General features: G+C 35.6%; 1 protein-coding gene across 3 annotated transcripts in view; it reads left to right on the top strand.

Annotated features, from left to right (window-relative positions):
* Positions 1-925: 925 nt before the first annotated feature.
* BBS7 (Bardet-Biedl syndrome 7) overlaps positions 926-25,623 on the top strand; it is a 47,272-nt gene continuing 22,574 nt past the window's right edge. For all 3 annotated transcript variants that reach the window (XM_024356277.3, XM_024356279.3, XM_054683353.2), the window contains exons 1-10: positions 926-1,186; positions 3,390-3,455; positions 8,156-8,218; positions 9,756-9,931; positions 12,257-12,443; positions 17,046-17,118; positions 17,787-17,903; positions 19,522-19,652; positions 23,678-23,762; positions 25,101-25,203. In XM_024356277.3, coding sequence (XP_024212045.1) covers positions 1,151-1,186; positions 3,390-3,455; positions 8,156-8,218; positions 9,756-9,931; positions 12,257-12,443; positions 17,046-17,118; positions 17,787-17,903; positions 19,522-19,652; positions 23,678-23,762; positions 25,101-25,203 — 1,037 coding nt within the window. In that variant the 5' untranslated portion in view covers positions 926-1,150. The remainder of the gene's footprint in view (positions 1,187-3,389; positions 3,456-8,155; positions 8,219-9,755; positions 9,932-12,256; positions 12,444-17,045; positions 17,119-17,786; positions 17,904-19,521; positions 19,653-23,677; positions 23,763-25,100; positions 25,204-25,623) is intronic.

Raw genomic sequence — 25,623 nt, 5'->3', positions numbered from 1 at the left:
CCTTAAATAAATAAATAAAGGTGGAGCTACCATTCAATCCAGCAATCCCACTACTGGGTATCTACCCAAAGGAAAAAGACACATATACACGCATGTTTATAGCAGCATAAGTCGCAATTGCAAAGATATGGGACCAACCTAAGTGCCCATTGACTAACGAGTGGATAAAGAAAATGTAGTATATATACACCATTGAATACTACTCAGCCATAAAAAGGAACGAAATAATATCTTTTGGCAGCACGTGGATGGAGCTGGAGGCCATTATTCTAAGTGAAGTAACTTAGGAATAGAAAACCAAATACTGCATGTTCAGTTATGAAGATGCAAAGACATACAGAGTGATAGAATGGATTCTGGGAACTCCAGGTAGGGAGGAGATTGGGAGCGGGGTGAGGGATAAAATACTACATATTGGGTACAGTGTACACTGGTGGATGACGGGTACACTAAAATCTCGGAATTCGCCACTCAAGAGCTCATCCATGTAACCAAAACCCGCCTGTACACCCAAAACTATTGAAATAAAAAAAAATTAAAAGTGAGAGAAAACCCACAAAAAGCAAATGGTCTTTGTGCTCCTCAACTGTTTTTAAGAGTTTTGTAAATAAGTCCTAAGGCCAAAAGTCTGAGAACCGCTGCTGTAAGCTAGCACCTATAACGGTGGAACCTAATTCTTTGTGGGACCCTTTCCAATGTCAGAGTGAAATCGGTCAGAATCTAGCAGGCTTAACTAGTTTTTTCTACAGCGATAAGGAAAGAAGTCCAGTATTAGCCCTGGGCCGCGGTGAGGGTGGAGCCAAGACTGCGTCTGGGGTCTCTGTGGAAACCGCCCTGTTTGGGTCTCCCGGACCTCGCCTCTTTGGTTCCTCTCCGCCTCTGATTGGAACACGCTGTCAGTGGGCGGTGCTTCGGGAAAGGGGCGGGCCTTCATCTTCGTCCAGGAGCCCCTCGCAGCAGCGTACTGACGTCACGCAGGACGCCACCGCCCTGTCGCCCCGCCTGTGCAGCCCAGGACCTAGGCGCGGTAGCTGGGGCTGGCTTTTGAGGGGCGCGGGCAGCCTTCTGACTGGGTCGGAGGCCTGCGGGCCCGAAGCCTCTGTCCCTCCTGTTCTTGTCCGGCGCTGCTTAGCCCCTCCGCGTAGTCATCATGGATCTGATTTTAAACCGAATGGATTATCTGCAGGTAAACCCAAGGGATGGGGCGGGCGCCGCGCTGGGCAAGCCCAGCACCCGGAGAGGATTCCTTCCTTCCACTGACGAAAGTCTGGGTCGCCAGGAGCTGGTGCGGAGGCGAAGGAGCCGGGCTGGGTGCCGACCTCTCAGCACCCCGCCTTTGGGCAGCTCCCTTTCGTCTGTGACGGTCCGAGGGGACCGGGGAAAAGCGGCGCAAGCCCCCACGGTACTGGCTTCTGCCGGGTCCTGAGGATGCCCTGAAAATGTGACACTGTCTCATCCCGGATTCCCCCCAGGGCCCTTCTCCTCCTCCCTAGCCGTGGCTGCCCGAGGGCCTCTAATCCTCAATCTCCATCTCTACCCGGACCCTTTTGCGGAGCACCACGCACTTGTTTCTTACTGTGAGCTGTACCGCACCAGGCAGATCATAGTAAAAGCAATGAAAACCGGGCCGGGGGCAGTGGCTCACGCCTGTTATCCCAGCACTTTGGGAGGCCGAGGCGGGCGGATCACCTAAGGTCAGCAGTGGTTAAACCTCGTCTCTACAAAAAGTACAAAAATTAGCCCGGTGTGGTGGCGGGCGCCTGTAATCCCAGGTACTCGGGAGGTTAAGGCAGGAGAATCGCTTGAACTCGGGAGGCGGAGGCTGCAGTGAGCTGACATCATGCCACTGCACTCCAGCTGGGGCGACAGAGCGAGACTGTCTCGAAAGGGGGAAAAAAAGCAATGACAGCAGTTTAATGTGCATCTAGCTTATTCTAAGAATTTAGCATACCTACCAACATATTTAATCCTCATAAGAATTTGCAAAGTAGACAATATTATAAATGAGGATCTAAGGGGTTAGAGAAGGCAAGTAATTTGCTTAATAGCTAAAAATTAGGGAGTTGCTATTTGAATCAAAGTCTCGGACTCCAGAACTGGTGTCTTTTTGTTACACTACACTGCCTTTCAGAATTTCTTTCAGACCTAAAATTCTCTCTACCCCAATTCCTCATCATATTTTTAGGCCATCTCATTTTAGCTAATGGTACAAATGTTTGCCCAGTCAATTTTCTAGGGGTTTATGCTATGTACTTTCATATCCAACTGGTCACCACATCTTGCTGCTTTTAACTCCCAAATATCTCTTGAATCTGTCCCATATCTTCCATCTCTATTACCCTCATTTGGGTTCTCATCTTCTCTTGCTTGAATAATTGAAATAACCTCCAAATTGGGCTCCTGAACTCCAGCTTCATCTCCCTCCAAGCCATCCTTCACATCACTTGCTAGATTGATGTTTCAGAAATACAAATCTAAGCAGATGACTTTAATACAATTTTCTGGAATGCAGAATAAAGTCATTTATACTATATGAACGTTTTATCATGATGTGTTGTTTTCACCAATTCCTCTCCCATTGGTCCCATCCTCTTCTCCTAACTATACACCAGCAGTGACAGTTCCCTGCTGCTTTCATCCTCTGTATTTTTTTGTAAAATAATCTTCACCTGTTAGATTGGATGTTATGGCCTTTATCATATTTGGTATTTTAGCAGAAATCTTCTTTTTTTTTTTTTTTTTTTTTGAGACAGGGTCTTGTTCTGTCACGCAGCCAGTCTGGAGTACAGTGGCATGATCATGACTCACCACAGCCTCAAATTCCTGGACTCAAGTTATCCTCCTGCCTCAGCCTTCCAAGTAGTTGGGCCTGCAGGCATGCACCACCATGCCTAGCTAATTTTTTATTTTTTGTAGAGACAGAGTCTCCCTGTGTTGCCTAGATGGTGTTGAACACCTGGGCTCAAGTGATCCTCCCACTTCAGCCTCCCAAAGTGCTGAGATTACAGGCATGAGCCACTGCATGTGGTCTTCCGTTGCATTTTTAATAACTATAATCTATTTTCAAAGTTCTTGAATCACTTTGCTGAACAACTGTATGCAGTTGGAAAAGAAGGCTTCTAGAGATATTTTTTAGTAAAGCATCTTGCCAGTCATCTTACACAACTATTTTTGGCTTGACAACTTTATAGGATAAATTTTACTATTTTGGTTGTTTCCTATATGTATTCTGACTAATATGACATATCTCATTAGAAAATAAATTAATTACTGATAATAGTTATATCACTAATTTCAGTTTAACAAAAAGGTTCACTATAACTTAAGTTATTTTAATCTCTGTAATAACTTCAAATTAAATTCACTAGGCATCTGGTGTTTTTCTTTAGGTGGGAGTAACATCTCAGAAGACTATGAAGCTAATTCCTGCCTCAAGACACAGAGCTACACAAAAGGTACTGTATAGATTCTGATTTCTCCACTATTCCCTAGCAGTGACAGAGGAGAGGCTCCTATTTCCTTCTTTATTATTAAGTTATTCTCTTAAAAATGCTAATGTTAAAATGGAAATGAATTTTTTAATTTGAACAGAAATTGGAATACCAAGGGACATTTATAGACAATAATTTTCTTGGACATTAAAATTATTATATACCATTAGTAAATAGTGTAGGCAAACTTAAAAACCATACTCCATTTTTCTGTGTATCAGATGTATATATGAAAAAAGAAATATAAAGCAGAATAAGATATCAAGAAAATGTTCTCTTTAAACTTTCTCATATTTTAAAGTCATTAAATATTTTGATGTTAAACTGTACTTAACTAACAATATTGATTATGTTTAAAGAAATGTTGATCCTATGATTTCCACAAAACAATTATAGTTTCTTAGTAGACTAGCCAAATATTTTAATGGCTGCAAAAAATACTTTATCCTGATATATAAACATTTTAGCAAGATGAATCAACAATTACACATAGTACTAGAAGTCCTAGCCAGAGCAATTATACAAGAAAAAGAAATAAAGTGCATCCAGATTGGAAAGGAGAGTCAAATTATCTCTGTTTGCCGATGACATGATCCTATATATAGAAAAACCTAAAGACTCTACCAAAAAACTCTTAGAACTGACAAATGAATTCAGTAAAGTTGCAGGATACAAAATTAATATACTGAAATTAGTAGTGTTTCTATACACAACAAACTAGCTGAAAAAGAAATCAAGAACACAATCCCAATTATAATAGATAAAAGATAAAATACTTAGGAATAAATTAACCAAGGAAATGAAAGACCTCTATAAAAAAAACTATAAAACACTGATGAAAGAAATTAAAGAGGATACCAACAAATGGAAAAACATCCCATGTTCATGGATTGGAAGAATTAATTTTGTTAAAATAACAATACAACCCAAAGCAATCTACAGATTCAATGCAATCTCTATCGAAATACCAATGTCATTTTTCACAGAAAGAGAAAAAAAATCTTAAAATTTGTATGGAACCACAAAGACCCCAAATAGCCAAAACAATCCTGAGTAAAAGGAACAAAGCTGGGGCATTACACTACCAGATCTCAAAATATACTACAAAGCTGTAGTAACCAAAACAGCATAATACTGGCATAAAAACACAGAGACACAGAGAACGTAAAACGGAATAGAGAACTCAGAAATTAATCCGCATACCTACAACCAACTGATTTTTGACAAAAGAGCCAAGAACAGCCCCTGGGGAAAGGACAGCCTCTTCAATAAATGGCGCTGGGAAAACTGAATATTCATATGCAGAAGGGTGAAACCAAGACTCCCATCTCTCACCCCATATAAAAATGAACCCAAAATGGATCAAAGACCTAAATGTGGCCAGGTGTGGTGGCTCACACATGTAATCCCTGCAGTTTGGGAGGCCAAGGCGAGTGGATCACTTGAGGTCAGGAGTTCAAGACCAGCCTGGCCAACATGGTGAAACCCTATCTCTACTAGAAATACAAAAAAATTAGCTTGTCATTGTGGTAGGCACCTGTAATCCCAGCTACTCAGGAGAGGAAGACTCCATCTCAAAAAAACAAAACAAAACAAAACAAAAAACAAAAAAAGACCTAAATGTTAATGCTTTAGGACATTGGTCTGGGAAAATAGTTAATGAGTAAGACCTCAAAAACACAAACAACAAAAGCAAAAATAAACAAATGGGATCATATCAAACCAAAAAGCTTCTACACAGGAAAGGAAACAATCAACAAGAGTGAAAAGACAATCTATAGAATGGGATTTAAAATATTTGCAAACTACTCATCCAACAAGGAATTAATATCCAGAATATACAAGGAACTCAAACATACCAATAGCAAACAAACAAGCAATCTGATTAAAAAGTGGGCAAATGATCTAAACATTTCTCAAAAGAATACATACAAATGACCAAAAAAACATGAAAAAATACTTAACATCATTAATCATCAGGAAAATGGCAAATCAAACCACAATGAAGTATCATCTTACCCCAGTTAGAATGGCTATTATCAAAAAGACAAGAAAACAAAAAACCAAAAAACAGCAAATACTGGCAAGAATGTGGAGAAAGGAAACTCTTCTGTGCTGTTGGTGGGATAGTACATCCACTATAGTGAACAGTATGTAGGATTTTTCAAAAACTACAAATAGGGCTACCATATGATTTAGCAACCCCACTACTGGGAATTTACCCAAAGGAAAGGAAATCATTATATCAAAGAGACAACTGCACCCTCATGTTTTATTGCAGCACTGTTCACAATAGCCAAGATATGGAATCAGCCTGGGTGTTTAACAACAGATGAATGTATAAAAAAGTGTGGTATATATACACAATGGAATACTGTTCAGCAATAAAAAATAATGAAATCCTGGCCAGGCATGGTGACTCACGCCTGTAATCCCAGCACTTTGGGAAGCTGAGGCGGGCGGATCACCTGAGGTCAGCAGTTGGAGACCAGCCTGGCCAACATGGTGAAACCCCATCTGTACTAAAAATACAAAAATTAGCCAGGCACAATGGCAGGCATCTGTAATTCCAGCTACTTGGGGGACTGACATGGGAGAATCGCTTGAACCCAGGAGGCAGAGGTTGCAGTAAGCTAAGACCTTTGCACTCCAGCCTGACAGACAAGGGCAAAACTCTGTCTCAAAAAAAAAAAAGAGAGAGAGAAGAATGAAATCCTATCATTTGCAGTAACATGGATGAAACTGGAGGACATTATGTTTAGTGAAATAAGCCAGGAACAGAAAGTTGAACACCACATGTTCTCATTAATATGTGGAAGCTAAAAAAAGTTGGTCACGTTAAAGTAAAAAGTAGGACAGAGACTACTAGAGGCTGCAAAGGGTAGAGGGAAGGGAGGGATAGGGAGATATTTATTAAAGGATATAAAATTATAGCTAGATAGGAAGAAAAAACTCAAGTAGTCTATACCACTATAGGATGACTATAGTTAACAATATATAGTTTCAAATAGCTAAAAAGAAGGTATTGACTGATCCTAACCCAGAGAAATGATCAGTATTTTAGATGATGGATATGCTAATTATCCCAGTGTGATCAGTATATGTTATATGTATCGAAACATTGCTATGTACCCCACGAATATGTACAATTGTTGTCAATTAAAAAATAAATGAATAAAATAAAAAAGATAAACCAACAGATTTCTGATTGTCATTTATTTTATTAAGTCTACTAGATTAGCACTTCTCAAAATTTTTGGTCTCAGCACCCCTTTACACAATTAAATGATTGAGGATCCCAAAGAACATTTGTTTATGTAAGTTGTATGTATCAATACTTACTATATTAAAATGAAAACTAAGAAATGCTTAAACTATTTTATTTTTAAAAAATTAACTATTACATGTTTACATAACATGTCTTTATGAAAAATAACTATTTTTCAAAACAAAAAAGAATTTAGTGAGTTTAGTGTCATTATGTTATACTTTTTGCAACTTGTTTAATGTCTGGCATAAGCATACACACATAGATTTTCATATTTGTTTACTGCATTCAATCTGCTGTGCTATGTTGTTTTGGCTGAAATATTTGAAGAAAATCCAGCTTACACAGATATATAGCTGGAAATAAGGAGGGGTATTTAAGTAGCTTTTTCAGATGATTGTGACTCTTTCTATTTGATACTATGCCTAAACTTGATAAGTAGTAGTTTCTTAAATCAGAGCTCCCAGAGTTTTTTAGCACCAGGAACCAGTTTCGTGGAAGACAGTTTTTCCACCAACGGGGCTGGGATTGTTTTGGGATGAAACTGTGTTCTACCTCAGATCATCAGGCATTAGTTAGATTCTCATAAGGAGCATACAACCATGCGCAGTTCACAATAGGGTTTGTGCTTCTATGAGAATCTATGACGCTGCTGATCTGACGGAAGGCGGAGCTCAGTCTGTAAACGATCACTTTCCCGCTGCTCACCTCCTGCTGTGTGGCCTGGTACCCAGCAGGCCACGTACTGGAACTGGTCTAAGGTTGTTTGATATCTACTTTTGAGGAAGAAGTGTTAAAATGTCCCTCTATATTTATTTCAAAATAATTCATTGTCTACATGTTGGTAATTGTTGAAACTAGGTGATAGGCACATGATAATTCATTATAATATTTTGTGTACATTTTCATACATTAAAATTTTTCTTTTTAAAAAGGTGTTTAAAATTATTAAATATGTCAGTCACAACTTTATTTGATAATCTGTTTTAAAAGTTAATCTTAAAATGTTCTTATGCTCCAGTTATGAAAAAAAATTACTTTGTAGGCATTTCTGTCCATAACTGTGGTCCGGCAGTATACCTTCGTAACAACCTGCATGTGGACTCCCAGAACCTACAATAAAAGTTGAAAAAAAGCAAAACAAAATATATTGTGTTGTCCTATTAACACTATAGGAACAAAATCTATGGCCAGTTACTTTTCTAATGACTCTCCATATCCTTCTCTTTTGGCTCTTGTTCTTTTGAGGATTATTTTTTGTGGGGGTGTCTTTCCTAGATTTTCTGATCTCTATTAAGTCAGTATTTATAAATTAAGAATCTTGCTTTCCCTGTATATAATTATTAGGTTATAATATTAATAATAGTAACTTTAGATTATCTTCCATCTATTACAGGTGGTTATTGGAGATCATGATGGGGTAGTTATGTGCTTTGGCATGAAGAAAGGAGAAGCAGCAGTAAGTATAGCTTTGTGAAGGGGAAAAATGGTTTTCTAAAAGAGAATGCACTATTTATTGAATAATACTAGGTTAAAACTTTCCTAAAATACAGGTAATGGAAAATGGGTTCTGAGGTAAGTAGTTATGTGAGGTATGAGTCTGCGGGTAGTTCAAAAGTAATTTGCTAGCTAGTTGTAAGGCACCTTTGGCATCCTGTGGTCGTGGGTTACTTTTCTATGCTGTGTAATATATTACCTCAAATTTAGGGCCTTAACACAACACACATTTATTATCTAACAGTTTCTGTAGCACAGGAGTTTGTGCTCAAGGTTTCACACAGCTGCAATTTAGATGTCAGCTGAGCTGTGTTCCTTTCTAGAGTGTGGGGTCTTATTCCAAGCTCATGTGGTTGTTTGCAGAATTCAGTTCCTTGCTATTATAGGACTGAGGTCCCCACTTTATTAACATCTGTAAACCAGGGGCTGCTCTCAATTCCTTGAGGTCTCTGCAATTTCTTGCTCTGTGGTTCTCTCACAGTCCTTCTCACAACATGGTAATCTAATTCATCAAAGCCAGCAGGAAATTTCTGTAGTCTGCTAAGAAAGAATCTTATGTAGCATAATGTAATCATGGAAGCAACTAACCCACAACCTTTTCCACTTAATTTAACCTAATCAAGGAAGTTATTACTATTACATTATCATATTTACAGATCATAATTAGAAACTTAGAATGATGAGTCTGAGATGTGAATTCTAGTATTCATTATATATTATATGGAATTTCCAGAAAGATGAAGAGAATAAAAACTACCAGAAACTCAGTGTTTCCATTATTCATATTCTCCCAGATATCTTATTCTCTGTATATAAAGTCATGGGGAGGAAGTGGAGGAGAAGAAGCTGGTGCAAATAATAAAATGGAAAATAACCACAAAAAAATTAATGAAATGAATATTGTTTTCAGTTAAATAGATATATGATTATAGGTATTAAGTCATACATTCACATTTTCAGTAAATTCTATAGTCCTTTAACTATTAAAATTTATAAAAATTGTAAAGAAGCCAGGAAAGATTAGTTTTAAAAGATGATTGAAGTGTAAAAACATGTTCATTAGACCTCATTAAAGAATTTGCCAAATGGACTTCCCTGTTCATAGGAGTATTGTTAATCCAATGCCTCTAAAACTTCAATAGGCATAGGAACCAGCTGGGGAATCTTGTTAAAATACAGATTCTCATTCAGTTGATCTGCTGCATTTTAAATAAATTTAGTGATGCTAACATTGCTGCTTAGTGAACTGTACTTTGAATTACAAGGATTTAGATTTCAATGACATCATTCAAATATGTGTGGGAATATATATTTAAAAGTTAAGTATAGCAAAAAACCTGAAGACCTGCTAAAGTATATAGATTATTATCTAAAATTATTTCTATATAGTGGAACTATAATATTTTGCAAATTTAACATCATAACATTTTCTATTGTAAAGGAAAAAATGCTCACAATAAAGTAATTTGTGTACTTTTTTCCTGAATGATTTTTTTCAGGCAGTGTTCAAGACTTTACCGGGGCCGAAGATTGCAAGGCTGGAACTGGGAGGGGTTATCAACACACCTCAGGAGAAAATTTTTATTGCTGCAGCATCTGAGATTAGAGGCTTCACAAAAAGAGGAAAACAGTTCCTCTCCTTTGAAACAAACCTCACTGAAAGCATTAAAGCTATGTATGTCTATTGTTCTCTTTTGTATTTTTACATACTTATTTATCATATTTTGGATAGATATAAGGCAACTAAGTATCATATCTTAATAGGCTTTCTGGAAAATAAAATTAACTAAAGGTATTTTATTAGTCAGAAACTAAATTTGACCTACAATCAATATTAAATTGGTTGTTGAAATTTTTTTAAAGAACTTTATAGTATTTATACAATCATTTTTGACTACTTGGTTCAGTTTGATTCATGATCAAGGTATCAAAAAAATTGAAAATAAATCTAGATATTTAGCTTTATGTTCCTTGGCTATTTTTGATAGTTCTGGTTTTCAGGTAGCATCATTATGTTAAAAGGCTGGCTGTCAAAGTTAGTGATTACCAATAGGGTATAATTTCAGGTATATCAGGTAAGACTCTAAGTGAAATATAGCTCCCTAAATGGCTTCCTGATATGTGAGATTTCGCAATTCAGATTTGAGTTTTTGAATCACAGGGAGCTGAAAAGGGCTTTAAAATTCATCTAATTCATTATTTCTTAAATTTGCTACTTAGAAGAATCCCTTGGGCCACTTAAACAATTCCTTGTCCTACCTCATACCTGCCGAATTAAAATAACCAGGAGTAGGTTTTATTTTTATTTTTTAAGTTCTTCCTTTGAATCTAGTGCAGCCAAGTTATATAATCAGCCAGACTCTTAGGCTAGAAACAACTGATTCAGCCCAAAGTTTTGTATAATGCACAGCACATCTCCTGATGTTTGGGATGTAAAACATTGGCTTGGTGAAATTAGATTAAAATTAAACTATGATAAGTGGAAATATGTAATTTCAAATGGTTTAACAAGAATAGTAACACTTTTGAAATACACTTGTATATAGACATGGCCAATGATAATTGTGAAATACTGAAAGTAATGTGTTAATAGCGTAACTCTACATTCGGACAGTTATATGGATAGTAGTGTGAGAAAGATAGAGAGTTTCTCAGTAATAGTCTCTTTAAGTGGTTTCTTAAATGTTTTTACTAGAGTGGCAAAGATGGGATAGAAAAGTTCTTTACTCAATTTTTGAAAATTGATTGTCTGAATCCCCACATTTGTAAGGTTTTATAGGAAAACAAAAGTTATAACTTAAAGATATTCAGTAAGGAAACTGACCACTTAACATTAGTCACCACATATCCTTTCCTGCTTAATGTTGCCATGTATCCCCGCTCATGTCAACAATAGAGATTGCTAAATAGTACTTTGGCCAATATAATGCAAATATAATACAGACTGGTTTCAAAATGGAATTTAAAATTTTGAAAAACATAGAGAATTTCATGAAATTGATAAAAATAATAAGAGGACTATTCAATCATATGCAGAGCCACAAAGTGAGGCCACTTAATAACTGAAGAAGAGAAAATCAGGGAGGATTATTATAGGATAAGCTCTTCAGAGAATAATTTTAATATAAAATTTTTAAATAGAACTTGGAGGTAGAGGAATACATGAAACATTCAAATAAAATTACCCTCTTTATGATAAATATGGTAATAACAACCTAGAAGTGAAAAATATATCACACTTAAATATAATTTTTGTCAAGACATTTTAGCTCACCCAAGTGAAAACTCAGTTCAGTCTAAGAATTAGAATATAGTTATGACTATTGACTAAATTTTGTTAAGTGTAATATGAAATAAACTTGTTTTCGTTTCTTTTTTCAAGATAAAGTTCTAATGAAATCTTTTTTTTTCTGCTGTTTATCATTTAGTTTGAGGTAGAATCACTTAAAATAGACTTTTTCAGGCAATTCAGTGTGGTAGTAAGAAAGCTAACTTGAGCAAAAAACTGAGTTGCAGTCTAATCTACTACTAATACTTAGGTGCCATTAGGCAAGTTATTTTACATTTTATTATTCACCTGTAAAAAGGAATAATAATGGTCCTTATTTTATAGAGTTATGATGATTAATTGATCTAATACATAAAAATCACTTAAGATAGTGCTTGGCACATAGTACACAAAGAAGTCATTTTTTGATATATTAATTGTCTTTGGATATAGACAGTTAAATTATCATTATCTTGTCTTTGTTTTCCATTTTTCTGAGCTCAGTTTTTATTGAGAAGCCCGAGGCCTTAACATCCTCATTTTCAGCTTTCAAAATCAAAAACAGTGTTATACCAAAAAGACTAGGAATTAACTAGGAGAAAGTTTTAAAAACTGTGTTCTCTAAGTCTATAATAAAATGTTAGTAAACTGTATACATTTTTCTGTTTTTATCTCTGAAAAAAATTCAGTACCTGTGCTTATTTTTAAAAATTACTATTTTAATGTTCTCAGGCACATATCTGGCTCAGACCTCTTTCTCAGTGCAAGTTACATCTATAACCATTATTGTGACTGCAAAGACCAACATTATTACCTTTCTGGGGATAAAATCAATGATGTGATCTGCCTTCCAGTGGAAAGATTATCTCGTATCACACCTGTATTGGCCTGCCAGGACAGAGTGCTCAGAGTTTTACAGGTTGCTGTTATTTGTATTTTTCTAATTTTTTATAATTTATGTGAAAGAATATCAATGAACATTATGTACTTGAGATAAATTAGTGGTTACTGTTTTAAGGGCTTTTATAAACATGTGGAAACAATTTTTAAATAACTTGACATATTAATTTTTTTTACTTAAGTCAAATGTGTTCTTTTGTAAGTTTTTAGAGAAGCATATTTGGAAGAAAAAGGATATTTTTTGCCTCACCATACACAATTTCTGAGCTATTATCAGAATGGAGTACTTTGACTACAGAGAACCTTTACCTGCCTTTTTGTTTTGTTTTCTTCTTCCATCACCTTTATCTTCCCCAAAAAATCAAATTAAAGGAAGAAATTGGGTTGGAGGGAGGATGTTATATAACTTGAGTTTATCCAGTGTTTATGGAAGTATATGGAATAAGCACTCAGTAAATATATGTTGGATAAGTAAATGAGTGATAGAGGGAAAATTCATTTTGATGTCCTTATATTTCTGGTAAAAACTACGATTGGCTAAAACAACTGCTTCAGGTCATTGTTATGAATAATAACAGTTACCACTATATCTTCTTGAGAGTGACTTTCAGTAAAATATATGCACACACACTCTATAGGATGCTTAAAATAATGTTTAAAGGTAAATAGCATGTAACAGTTAGATGAACTGGATCAGAAACAGGCTGATATAGTTGGTGCAGTTGATGAAAAAGTTGAGCTGTGAAGTCCATGCCACCACAGGCTATCTCACTCTTTGGAATTCCATAGTCAGATGGCCATTTCTTGGCATCAGCCCTTTTGTAAAAGGAAAAATCCAGTGAGTCTATGAGGTTTTTACCCCCCCAGGGACAAAGTAATGTTAAAGGTTCATTTTAGGCCAGGCATGGTGGCTCACACCTGTAATTCCAGCACTTTTGGAGGCTGAGACGGGAAGATCATTTGAGGCCAGGAGTTTGAGACCAGCCTGGCCAACATGGTGAAACCCTGTCTCTACTAAAAATACAAAATTAGCTGGGTGCAGTAGCACACACCTGTAATCCCAGTTACTCAGGAGGCTGAAGCACAAGAATCACTCGAACCCAGGAGGCGGAGGTTGCAGTGAGCTGAAATTGCATCACTGCACTCCAGCCTGGGCAACAGAGGGAGACTCCATCTCAAAAAAAAAAAAAAAAAAAAAAAAAAAGAAAAGGAAAGAAGAAAAGAAAAAAGGTTCATTTTAGAGTTATGAATGATTAATTTCCCCCGTAGCCTATGCTTTTAAATATGAATTGTTTTGAACAAGGCTTTTAACAGGAGCTGTTTAGCATTCAATTAGAAATTGACTGAATTCTAGGATTCTGCTTTGACAAGAGATCCATATGCTTATTATTTGTAAAATAATTACTAAAGATCTGTAGAAAATAAAGTTGAAGTCTTTCCCTCTGCACTGCATGCTTTTTTCTCACTCCCCATCTATCTCTGTGAATAATCCATTACTCCAGAGGTTGCCTCTTTTTAACAGTTTTATGTATATTCTTTTGTGTTTATATAGTTACGTGTAGATATCTGTAAATTTTAATATGATATTTTAAATAAAAGATAAAACAGGCTGGGCACAGCGGCTCAGGCCTATTACCCCAGCACTTTGGGAGGCCGAGGTTGGCGGATCACTTGACTCCAGGAATTCAAGACCAGCCTGGGCAACATAGCGAGACCCCCATCTCTTAAAAAAAATTTAGCTGGGCATGGTGGTGCATGCCAGTAGTCCCAGCTACTCAGGAAGCTGAGGTGGGAACATCATTTGAGCCCAGAAGGTCGAGGCTGCGGTAAGCTATGATCACACCACTGCACTGCACTCCAGCCTGGATGACAGAGTCAGATCCTGGCTCAAAAAAAAAAAAAAAAAAAAAAAAAAAGATAAAGCATATGGCTTTCTTACGTTTTCTAAATAAACATTAAACTTTTTTTAGTCCTAGTGTAGTGGCTCACGCCTGTAATCCCAGCACTGTGGGAGGCTGAGGCAGATGGATCACCTGAGGTCAGGAGTTCAAGACCAGCCTGGCCAACATGGTGAAACTTTGTCTGTACTAAAAATACAAAACTTAGCCAGGCATGGTGGCCTGCACCTGTAATCCAGCTACTCGGGCAGCTGAGACAGGAGAATCACTTAAACCCGGAAGGTGGAGGTTGCAGCGAGCTGAGATCACAGCATTGCCTTTCAGCCTGGGCAACAGAGCAAGATTCCATCTCAAAAAAAAAAAAAAATTTAAAACAAAAATGTCATACCATATTAACTATAATTTTGCAAATTGTGTTTTCTTTTTTTTTTGAGATGGAGTCTTGCTCTGTCGCCCAGGCTGGAGTAGTGGTGCAATCTCGGCTCACTGCAACCTCTGCTTCCCGGGTTCAAGCAATTCTCCTCCTTTAGCCTCCTGAGTAGCTGGGATTACAGGCGTGCACCACCACACCTGGCTAATTTTGTATTTTTAGTAGAGACGGTTTCACCATGTTGGTCAGGCTGGTCTTGAACTCCTGACCTGATGATCCACCCGTCTTGGCCTCTGGAAGTGCTGGGATTACAGGCATAAGCCACCACACCCGGCCCATTTTGCAAATTTTGTTTTCATTGAATTATAGATCATGGATATTTTTTCCATGTGAGTATAAGTACTTCTAACTCATTCTTTAACAGCATCACAAATACTGTGCCCAAAATGACAAGCATTACAAGTAGCAAAATTGAAAAACTGATAAATATATAAGGACCTAACTTGTTTTTTTATCTAAGTAGCAGGTCATTCAGCCTCTGACTGGAGCAGATTTTGGGAATACCCAAAGGCAAGGCCAAAATTTTCCTTAGGAAGTAACTTTGTGTCTGTTAAAATATTTGGATGTATTCCAAGTTAAAGACTTCCAGTTAACCTACAGAGAACAGAGGGAATAATTTGTTCCTAGAGACTTGATAGGAAAATCTGCCAGTGTCAAGTTTTCAGGCAAACAATGTATTTAAAATGTATTAAAGGTAGAGAATATGTTAAATGTTTTCTTCTTGGTCTTTACATTTTATATATATATACACATATATATGTACATATATATGTGTATATATGTACATATATACATGTACATGTACACATATATACATATATGTATATATGCATATATACACATATGTATATATGCATATATATACATATATGTATATATGCATATATATACATATATGTATATATGCATATATATACACATACATATATGTATATATGCATATATATACACATACATATATGTATATATGCATATATATACACATACATATATGTATATATGCATATATACATATATACACACACCTATATGTATATATGCATACATACACATACATATATGTATACATGTATATATACATATATACACATACATATATACACACATATATGTATATATACATATATACACATATATACATACATATATGTGTATATACACATATACACATATATACATACATATATGTGTATATACACATATACACATATATACATACATATATGTGTATATACACATATACACATATATACATACATATATGTGTATATACACATATACACATATATACATACATATATGTGTATATACACATATACACATATATACATACATATATGTGTATATACACATATACACATATATACATACATATATGTATATATACACATATACACATATATACATACATATATGTATATATACACATATACATACATATATGTATATATACACATATATACATATACACATACATATATGTACATATGTATATATACATATACACATACATATATGTACATATGTATATATACACATACACATACATATATGTACATGTGTATATATACACATACACATACATATATGTACATGTGTATATATACACATACATACATATATGTACATGTGTATATATACACATACATACATATATGTACATGTGTAGATATACACATACATACATATATGTACATGTGTATATATACACATACATACATATATGTACATGTGTAGATATACACATACATACATATATGTACATGTGTATATATACACATGCATACATATATGTACATGTGTAGATATACACATGTACATACATATATGTACATGTGTAGATAAGTATACATATACGTATATATGTATACATATACGTATATATGTATACGTGTACGTATATATGTATACGTGTACGTATATATGTGTACGTGTATATGTATACGTGTATATGTATACGTGTATATGTATACGTGTATATGTATACGTGTATATGTATACGTGTATATGTATACGTGTATATGTATACGTGTATATGTATACGTGTATATGTATACGTGTATATGTATACGTGTATATGTATACGTATATATGTATATATATGTTGTTTTCAAATCAGTTGATATATGCAAAATTGCTAACAAATGCAAGTTGTATTCATAACCTAATTTTTAAAGCAATTTTATTCTAGGTGTTACTAAGAGTACTGTATTTGAATATTGATGTTATTCATGAATGCCTCTATTATTTTCAGTTTGTATTCTGTTTCAGTTTTTAAATACTTCTCCTTCAGGGATCTGATGTGATGTATGCAATTGAAGTTCCTGGACCCCCTACTGTCTTAGCACTACACAATGGAAATGGCGGTAATCAGGATTTTATTTTTCACAAATCAACTATGTGTTGTAATAGTAAGTGAAAATGGGAAATTGTAGAAAGGACATAAACTAGAATTGAGACAGTTGTCTTTCTGGTAACTTGCCAGTAACTAACAGCACGAGTTATTGAACTTTTAATTCTCCGTTTTTTTCTTTTTTGGGGGGCTGGGGGGCAGGGTCTCACTCTGTCTCCCAGGCTGGCATGCAGTGGTACAATCTCAGCTCACCACGGCCTCGACCTCCCAGGCTCAAGGGATCCTCCCACCTCAGCCTCCCTAGTACTACAGGCGCACACCACCATGCCCGGCTAGCTTTTTGGTATTTTTTATAGAGACAGGGTTTCGCCATGTTGCCCAGGTTAGTCTGGAACTCCTGGGCTCAAGGGATCCTCTCACCTTAGCCTCCCAAAGTGCTGGGATTACAGGCATGAGCCACGGCACCCAACCTAGTTTCTTCATCTTAAAATTATATAATGGGGAAATGTCTTATCTCTTATAGCTATAAAATTGTGTGAATATATAACCATTCTCAAAAATTAAGTTTTATATCTTTTTATAGTACTTTTTAAAATGATATTTTTACATAACAACATTTTAATTTTAAAGAGATTACTAATTGTAGGATAAATATAATATGTTGACTTTAATTATAACTAGGTGACTCTGGAGAAGACCTTTTGTTTGGGACATCAGACGGAAAACTTGCGCTTATACAGATTACTACATCCAAACCAGTACGCAAGTGGGAAATTCAAAATGAGAAAAAGAGAGGAGGTATGCTTTTCATGTAGTTCAGATTCTGAGGTGTCAATGATTATTAAGTATCTTAAATTATATAATTTATTCTATTTTATCTATTTATACTACATAGCAGACTTAGCAATTCACACCTTGATTTATATACTATTTGTTTATTTGTCAGGTCTATTATACTATTGGCATAATTTTTTAAAAGTAAGAAATGCTGATAGTAATTTGGTATTGATACGTTTTTATAGGCTAATATCATTTTATGCTAAAATCCAATTTTAATTGGATTTTAATTGTCTGAGGTAATTTAGTTGTTTGAGGTACAGAATTAATTGGAATCTGGGAGTCTTTGTTATAAGGCAAAGAAGAAGTGCAGTGGGTCAGAGAATATTCCTGTTTTCTAAGGAATTTATACCTTTCTAAGGAGAATTTATAACTGATTTGGTAGATAGTGAGATGCCTATGTATATGTTCAGGATGTTCATATATTCATTTATTCCTTCAACAAATACTTATTAGGAGAGACAGAGTAAAAACAAATAAATACATAAGACAGCTTTACCTAGTCACCTGAAGAAAATAAAACAGGGCTATGTATTAGAGAGTGATGGTAGAAGGAGGAGGGTCACTTTTAGACCAGGTAGTCAAAGATAGCCTCTTAGAAGAGGTGAAATTTGAACTGAGATCTGATTGATAAGAAAAAGAGTTAGCAATATGAAGATTTGGGGGAAAAATGTTTCAGGAAGAGGAAAAAGTAAGTGTGAAAGATTGGAGGTGGAGGTAGATTTGATTCATTTGAGGAACAGTAGGAAGGTCAGTCAGTTTGGCTAAATGCGTTAACATGGCAGGAGATGGAGTCAGAGAGGTAGAGTAGAGCCAAATTGTGTAAGCCTTGGAAAACAGTTTGAATTTTAATCTAGGTGCTGTAGGAAGTCATTAGAAAATTGTCAGTGGGAGTGTGACATTTAATTTACTAAGCCTAAACAAAACAAAGGACACTGGAGAATGGATTGGAGGGGGCGGGGGGCAGCAGGTCAAAACTGGAAGCATGGAGACCAGTTAGAGGAGTTATTATAATTTATTCTAGTCTAGGCTAGCTTAGTCTAGGCTATCAGTAGCTGGAAACGTAGACAATTTCAGTATATATTGTGGAGGTAGAGAAGATGGAATTTGCTAACGGTTTTGATATGAGGGGTGGTGAGAAAAAGAAAGAAATCAGAGATGTGGCCCAGAATTTTTGTCTGAGCAGCTAGGTAGAATAATTTATGGAGATCGGGGAAGACAGAGGGAGGAGCAGTATTGAGGGGGTATGGTAAAGAGGGGAATAAAGAGTTTTGTTTGGGGTATGGAAAGTTTAAGATGCAGATGTCTGTGAGAAGATACCAAATTGAATATATAAGTCTGGAGCTTTGGCCAGAGCTGGAGGGAGATATAAATGTAGGGGCCGTTCTCACACAGATTATATTTAAAGACCTGGAAATAGATGAATGTGGATGGACAAGAGAAGAGCACTTGATTTTGCTCAAAGTTTTTTTGCTCACCATTCTGAGTCGGTATGTGTGTTTTTTTAATTCTTACTTGGCATATACTTGACCATAACTATTAGTCTTCTTAATAACTTATCACATATCTCTTTTTAAAGGTATTTTGTGTATTGACAGCTTTGACATTGTGGGTGATGGGGTTAAAGATTTACTTGTTGGGAGAGATGACGGAATGGTGGAAGTGTATAGTTTTGATAATGCAAATGAACCTGTTCTACGATTTGATCAGGTAAGTTCATTAAAAAAGACTATATGCTTATTATTTGTCAAATTATTATAGAGATGACAGATGGTTTGAATTTTATTAAGTGAAAATATATTAAAATCTCGTGTTTGGTTTAAAATATTGCTATTTTGATGTTATCAGAATCTTCTCTAGACTTCTCTTGTGTTTGAATAATAGACTCTTGCCTTTAAGCAGGATAATAAATTACTTTTTCATTATACTTTAAAATATTATTATAAGTCTCTAAAGTATTAAATATTTTGCCTTAGTTTATAACATATAATGACACTTTATGGGAGTAATATTTATATGTTTGGTTAATATAAGTAAGTCTGTTGTTTTAAAATAGTAAGATTTTAGGAATAAACTTTATATTGTTAGGACAGTATCAGAAATAACCTTAAGCAAAATGAAAAAAGTAGCAGTTTCACTCCTACCCACTCAAGGGCTGCCTGTATAAGAAGAAATACTAGATAAAAGTAATTTTAGTTCACAAATTTTAAATGTAATTAAACTCATTTATGCCAAGCTATAAAGTTACATAGAGAAGCATTCTGGCATAAATTGAATCTTTAATTTTCATGAACTAGTGTTCACCAATCCAGGGCTTCCCTATTCTGCTTCATATAGGACACACTGAGGCTATTAAACTTAAAGAAAAAAAAGAGTTCACAACTCAGTGTCAACTGAGTCTAATTTTTGGTCTAATTTATCTACTAGTGGTACCTCCCAATCCTAACTTTAACTGCAGTTCAGAAAATACAAGTGGTTTGAAGCACAGGTGTGAAGTATATCATTTAGAAAATATAGGGATAAAAATGTTACACAGTTGAGATTATTTTATAGATTGGTTTCAAATTAGTTCATCTTGTTTTGGTGTAAAAAGTCATCCTGCTAATGATGCAGGTAGTAGTTTAGACTTAGAAATAATAATCCATTGTTGATGATCTCCTGCTTTTTCTCATCAGCCCTTTGAGAAACTTTCCTATTCAGACCCCAAGTCTCCTCTTTGACTTTTATTCCAAACCCCAGAAATGTCATAGCATTTACCTGTTCCGCCAGGTCTGGCACTAAGAAATCCTATCCTCTTCCTATTTCTTCTGTCTAATGACAGAGGTCCTGCTTTCAGCTTATGCTTAGGTTGGGAATACTCTGCCTCATCTTGGATTCACATCATCACTTTCTATGTTGCTTTTCTAATCAGGAGAAGACGTACTGTCTGACACAGTCTGGACTGGTAGATGGTTGATTAATCAAAAAAGGTAGTTAAGGGGTGAATCATAAAAAGAGAAAATATGTATACTTTAAATATTGCATTTTAACTTAAACTTGTATATTCATTTGCCAATATTTTGAGGAAGGACCAAGGTCTTTTTTTTGTAAGTTTAGTTCCATGTTTTCTTACATAAAACTTATCCATACTATATTGCCCAGGATCTCTGATTTTGTGGTTATAGGATCATTTCTTTCTTTCTTTCTTCCTTTCTCCCTTTCTTCCCTTTCTTTTCCCCTCCCTCCCTCCCTTCCCTCCTTCCCTCCTTCCTTCCTTTTTTCCTTTCTTTTTTTTTTTTCCTGCTCCTTGCAGAACAGGGCTACCCCATAGGCAGTGTGCAGAGTAGCCCCGATTTTTTTATATAAGTACATAAGATAAATGAATTTCATTAAAATGTTCTATTAGCAAAAAAGTGTATAGAAATGAACAGTTAAAAAAAGGAAATGAACGGTTTTTAAAAAATTTTTGTAATGTTTTCCAAGTATATTGCATTAAATATACTCTTTAAAGTTGTAATTAATAGTTCCCTGATAAACCACTCAGAAAGTGAGAATGTGCGTGTTTCTATTGGATAAGTAAAACATTCTTCTGCAAGTCAGGTGATTTCCAGTGTTTTGTGTTCAGTAAATTAAAGGAAGATCTAATCAATCTGTCAGATCAATAATAAACAATTTTTTGAAGACTTTATTATACACAACAACTGGACACTTGTTAAAAATGCGGATATTTGACCCCACCTGTAAATCTAACTTTATGTGATTTATTATAATCAAACCTTTGTTACTTGAATTTCTCAGGTAATTAGCCTCAGGAACAACTATCATAGCCTAATTTGCAGGATAGCTCAGAGGTTTGCCCCCATAGGGTAGGTGAAGAGTACTAGAATTTTGTTGATTGTCCGGTTTAATGCTAGTGTCCCTTCCTTCCACTCCCTCCTTTAAAACAAAGGTTCTCAGCCTTGCCTGCTAAGAACTACCTGCCAGAGTTTTTCAAACTGCTAGTCAAAACCAATTAGTGTGTTGCCAGTGCAGTTTTTAAAAAACAAAATAGAATAGATTAGAACATATCAGAGTATGACACAAATCTTTTAAGTTAGATACATTGCTGTATATGTTTATGTGTGAATGTATACCAGATTGTAATATAAAATTTATATTGCTTGCTTTCCAAATAGCTTGAAAGCCACTTACCTAGAGTGTTTGTTAAAAACACAGTTTCTGGCCTGGCACAGTGGCTCACACCTGTAATCCCAGCACTTTGGGAGGCCAAGGCAGAAGGTTTGCTTGAGCCCAGGAGTTCAACACCAGCCTGGGCAACAGAGGGAGACCCCATCTCTGCAAAAAATTTAAAAAATTAGCTAGGCATGGTGGTGTACACCTGTAGTCCCAGCTACTTGGAAGGCCAAGGTGGGAGGGTCACTTGAACCTGTGAGGTCCAGGCTGCAGTGAGCCATGATCATGCACTGCATTCCAGCCTGGGCAACAGATCAATGTCCTGTCTAAAAAAAAAACAAACAAAAACAAAAAACCAGCTCCCTACAATTATTTTAAAATAAATAAATAAATAAATAAAAATACAGATTCCTAGTTGAGTTACCTAAGTGGTTGTCAGACAAGTTTGGAAAGTACTGCTTAAAAGATGGTTATTATAAACCCTGAGTCATCTGAAAAAACTTGGTTTCTCTCCACAATAGCAGATTTCCTAAAGATTCCATATAGGTTACCATCTTCTTTCTTTATCTAAAAAACTATTTTGAGAATACACATAAGAGATGCTGTATGGAATTCAGATAATAGACTACACTTACGGGGTATTTTGCTTTTTGCTTTATGTAATTTTTTTTTATTTTTTATTTTTAGACAGAGTCTCGCTCTGTCGCCAGACTGGAGTACAGTGGGACGATCTCAGCTCACTGCAACCTCCGCCTTCAGGGTCGAAGTGATTCTCTTGCCTCAGTCTCCCGAGTAGCTGGGAGTACAGGCACGCGCCACCACGCCCGGCTAATTTTTTTGTATTTTTAGTAGAGATGGGGTTTCACCATGTTGGACAGGACGGTCTCAATCTCTTCACCTCGTGATCCGCCGACCTTGGCTTCCCAAAGTGCTGGGATTACAGGCGTGAGCCACCGCACCCAGCCTTGCTTATGTAAGTTTTTAAAAAACCTTTCTTTATAAAAATAAACTGGCGGGGCGCTGTGGTTCACGCCTATAATCCTAGCAGTTTGGGAGGCCAAGGTGGCAGATTGCTTGAGCCCACGATTTGAAGACCAGCCTGGGAAACATGGCAACACCCCATCTCTACAGAAAAATACAAAAATTAGCCCAGCGTTGTGGCGCGCACCTCTGGTCCCAGCTACTCTGGGGCCTAAGGAGGGAGGATCGTTTGAGCCCAGGAGGTCAAGGCTGCAGTGAGCTGTGATTGCACCACTGCGCTCCAGCCTGGGTGACGGAGGGAGACTTTGTCTCTAAATAAATAAATAAACTATTTTTGCTCATTAGGTGGGTATATCGTTAGCTGAGTGGTACCCACAAATATACTAGGGTCGTTTTCAATCTTCTTTCCCAAATTTAAAAACACTGAAGTTTCCTGCCATTTGTTCAAGATATTTTGTCTTTCTAATCTGAGTGTCTGCACATAAACATTCAGTAAATATATGTTGAATGTCTGGAGCCGGGGAAAACGTTGTGTGGCTTATTTTAACATATCTGTGGATTTTTTAGTTACTAATGAAGTGCTTGGTCTTAAACTTTTTTAGATGTTGTCTGAAAGTGTCACATCTATCCAGGGTGGTTGTGTAGGAAAAGACAGCTATGATGAAATCGTGGTGTCCACATATTCAGGTAAAGTAAATGATAATAGGTAATTGAAGAAAGAGTCAACAACAACAAAAAATCTAAATTTAATAAACTGCTTTTGATGACTCTTTAAAAAACAGTTATAGTAGTTCCCCCTTATTCATGGGGAATCCATTCCAAGACCCCCAGTGGAAGCCTCAAACCTCAAATAGTGCTGAACCCTATATATATTATATTTTTTCCTATACCTACATGCCTATGATAAAATTTAACTTATAAATTAGGCATAGTAAAAGATTAACAATAACGAATAATAAAATAGAGCAATTATAACAATATGCTTACATCACTACTCTTGTGCTTTGGGGTCCTTATTAAATAAAGTAAGGTTACTTGAACATAAGCACTGTGATACTACAACAGTTGATCTGATAACTGATTTGGCTTCTAAGCAAACAGTAGATAGGCTGGTAGCGGGTATCATATACAGCAGGTGATATGTTGGACAAAGGGATGATTCACATCATGGGCAGAATGGAGCAGGATGGCATGAGATTTTATCACCCTATTCAGAATGTTGTACAATTTAAAACTTAGGACTTATTTCTGGAATTTTCCATTTAATATGTTCAGCCTACCATTGACTATGGGTTACTAAAATGTAGAAAGTGGAATCGTGGATAAGGGGAGGCTGCTGTATTAGTCAGTCACTCTTACTTACAGCATTAAAAACTTTATTGGTTAAAAAATAAGGAGAAAGTATAGGCTTTTTGATTTATAAAATAGTTGATATTTGAATAATACTTTTTAAGAGTGCTTAGCATGTCACTCTTACCTTTAAGTATTAAATTACATTCTTTGATTTAAAGAGAAGTACTTATTGAGATTTATTTTATGTTTTGGACTATGTACATGTCTTATAAAAACTTTTTTTTTGAGACAGGGTCTCAAAAACTTGCCAAAACTTGCTTTTGAGTTGGTAATTTTTGCATTCTCATAGTAGTCATGTGAGAGTTTAAATTTCCATGAAAGTAATTTTTAAAAGGCAATTCTTATTTTTCAGCTATTTTTGAAATTGCTAGACTATGTTGACTTATTCCATACTTTAAATCTGTTAAGTAAAAGATTCCCTTCATTATAGTATTATAGTATTTCAGGCAAAAAAAAAATGATATCGTGAAATGCTTAAGTAATTTCTCTGTAGTCTGAATATTTTCCAGCTTGATTTTATGTTTTGTTTTTGAATGAAGTCCTAGGGTTAAGTTAGGCTGATATTGGTGGACAAAGGGGCATGTACATTGGAGTTTCTGCTATACAATGCATAATTTAGCTTTTTAACACTAGCAGTACTAAGTGGTGCGTGATTGTAATTCATCTCTACAGGCTGGGTTACAGGTCTGACAACAGAGCCCATTCATAAGGAAAGTGGACCAGGAGAAGAACTAAAAATTAATCAGGAGATGCAGAATAAAATTTCTTCCTTACGGTAACTTTGAGTTTTTTATTTGCTTTTTAAAAAATCTCATGAAGTGTGTGGTTGTTGCTTTTTATTACTTATAGATGCAGTATATTTTATTGGAAGGAATTATGTAGTTAATTAGTTTATCACCTTTTAAAATGGAAGTTTACAGTTTTGAGAAAATTAGCGTAAGTGTTGATTAATATTTTGGAGATAGAAATATACTTTTTTGTGTGCCTTATTCTATGTTGACTTTTTCTTAGGTCAAGAGTTGTGTTTTTCTTTTTTGTGTGTGTGTGTCATAGACACTTGTGTTTTATTTTTTATTTTTCACAGACATTAGAAATCAACACAGATGGCTGTATTATTTCTCATTAACTCTAAAGTTTGCTGTTCCTGTGGACCCTTCTGAATCTGTAATGTTGGCTTGTAAATTTTCTTAACTGG

The sequence above is a fragment of the Pan troglodytes genome, chromosome 3 (genome assembly GCF_028858775.2).
Source record: "Pan troglodytes isolate AG18354 chromosome 3, NHGRI_mPanTro3-v2.0_pri, whole genome shotgun sequence".
Classification (NCBI taxonomy): Eukaryota; Metazoa; Chordata; class Mammalia; order Primates; family Hominidae; genus Pan; species Pan troglodytes.
This window is presented reverse-complemented; position numbering and strand designations above follow the sequence as displayed.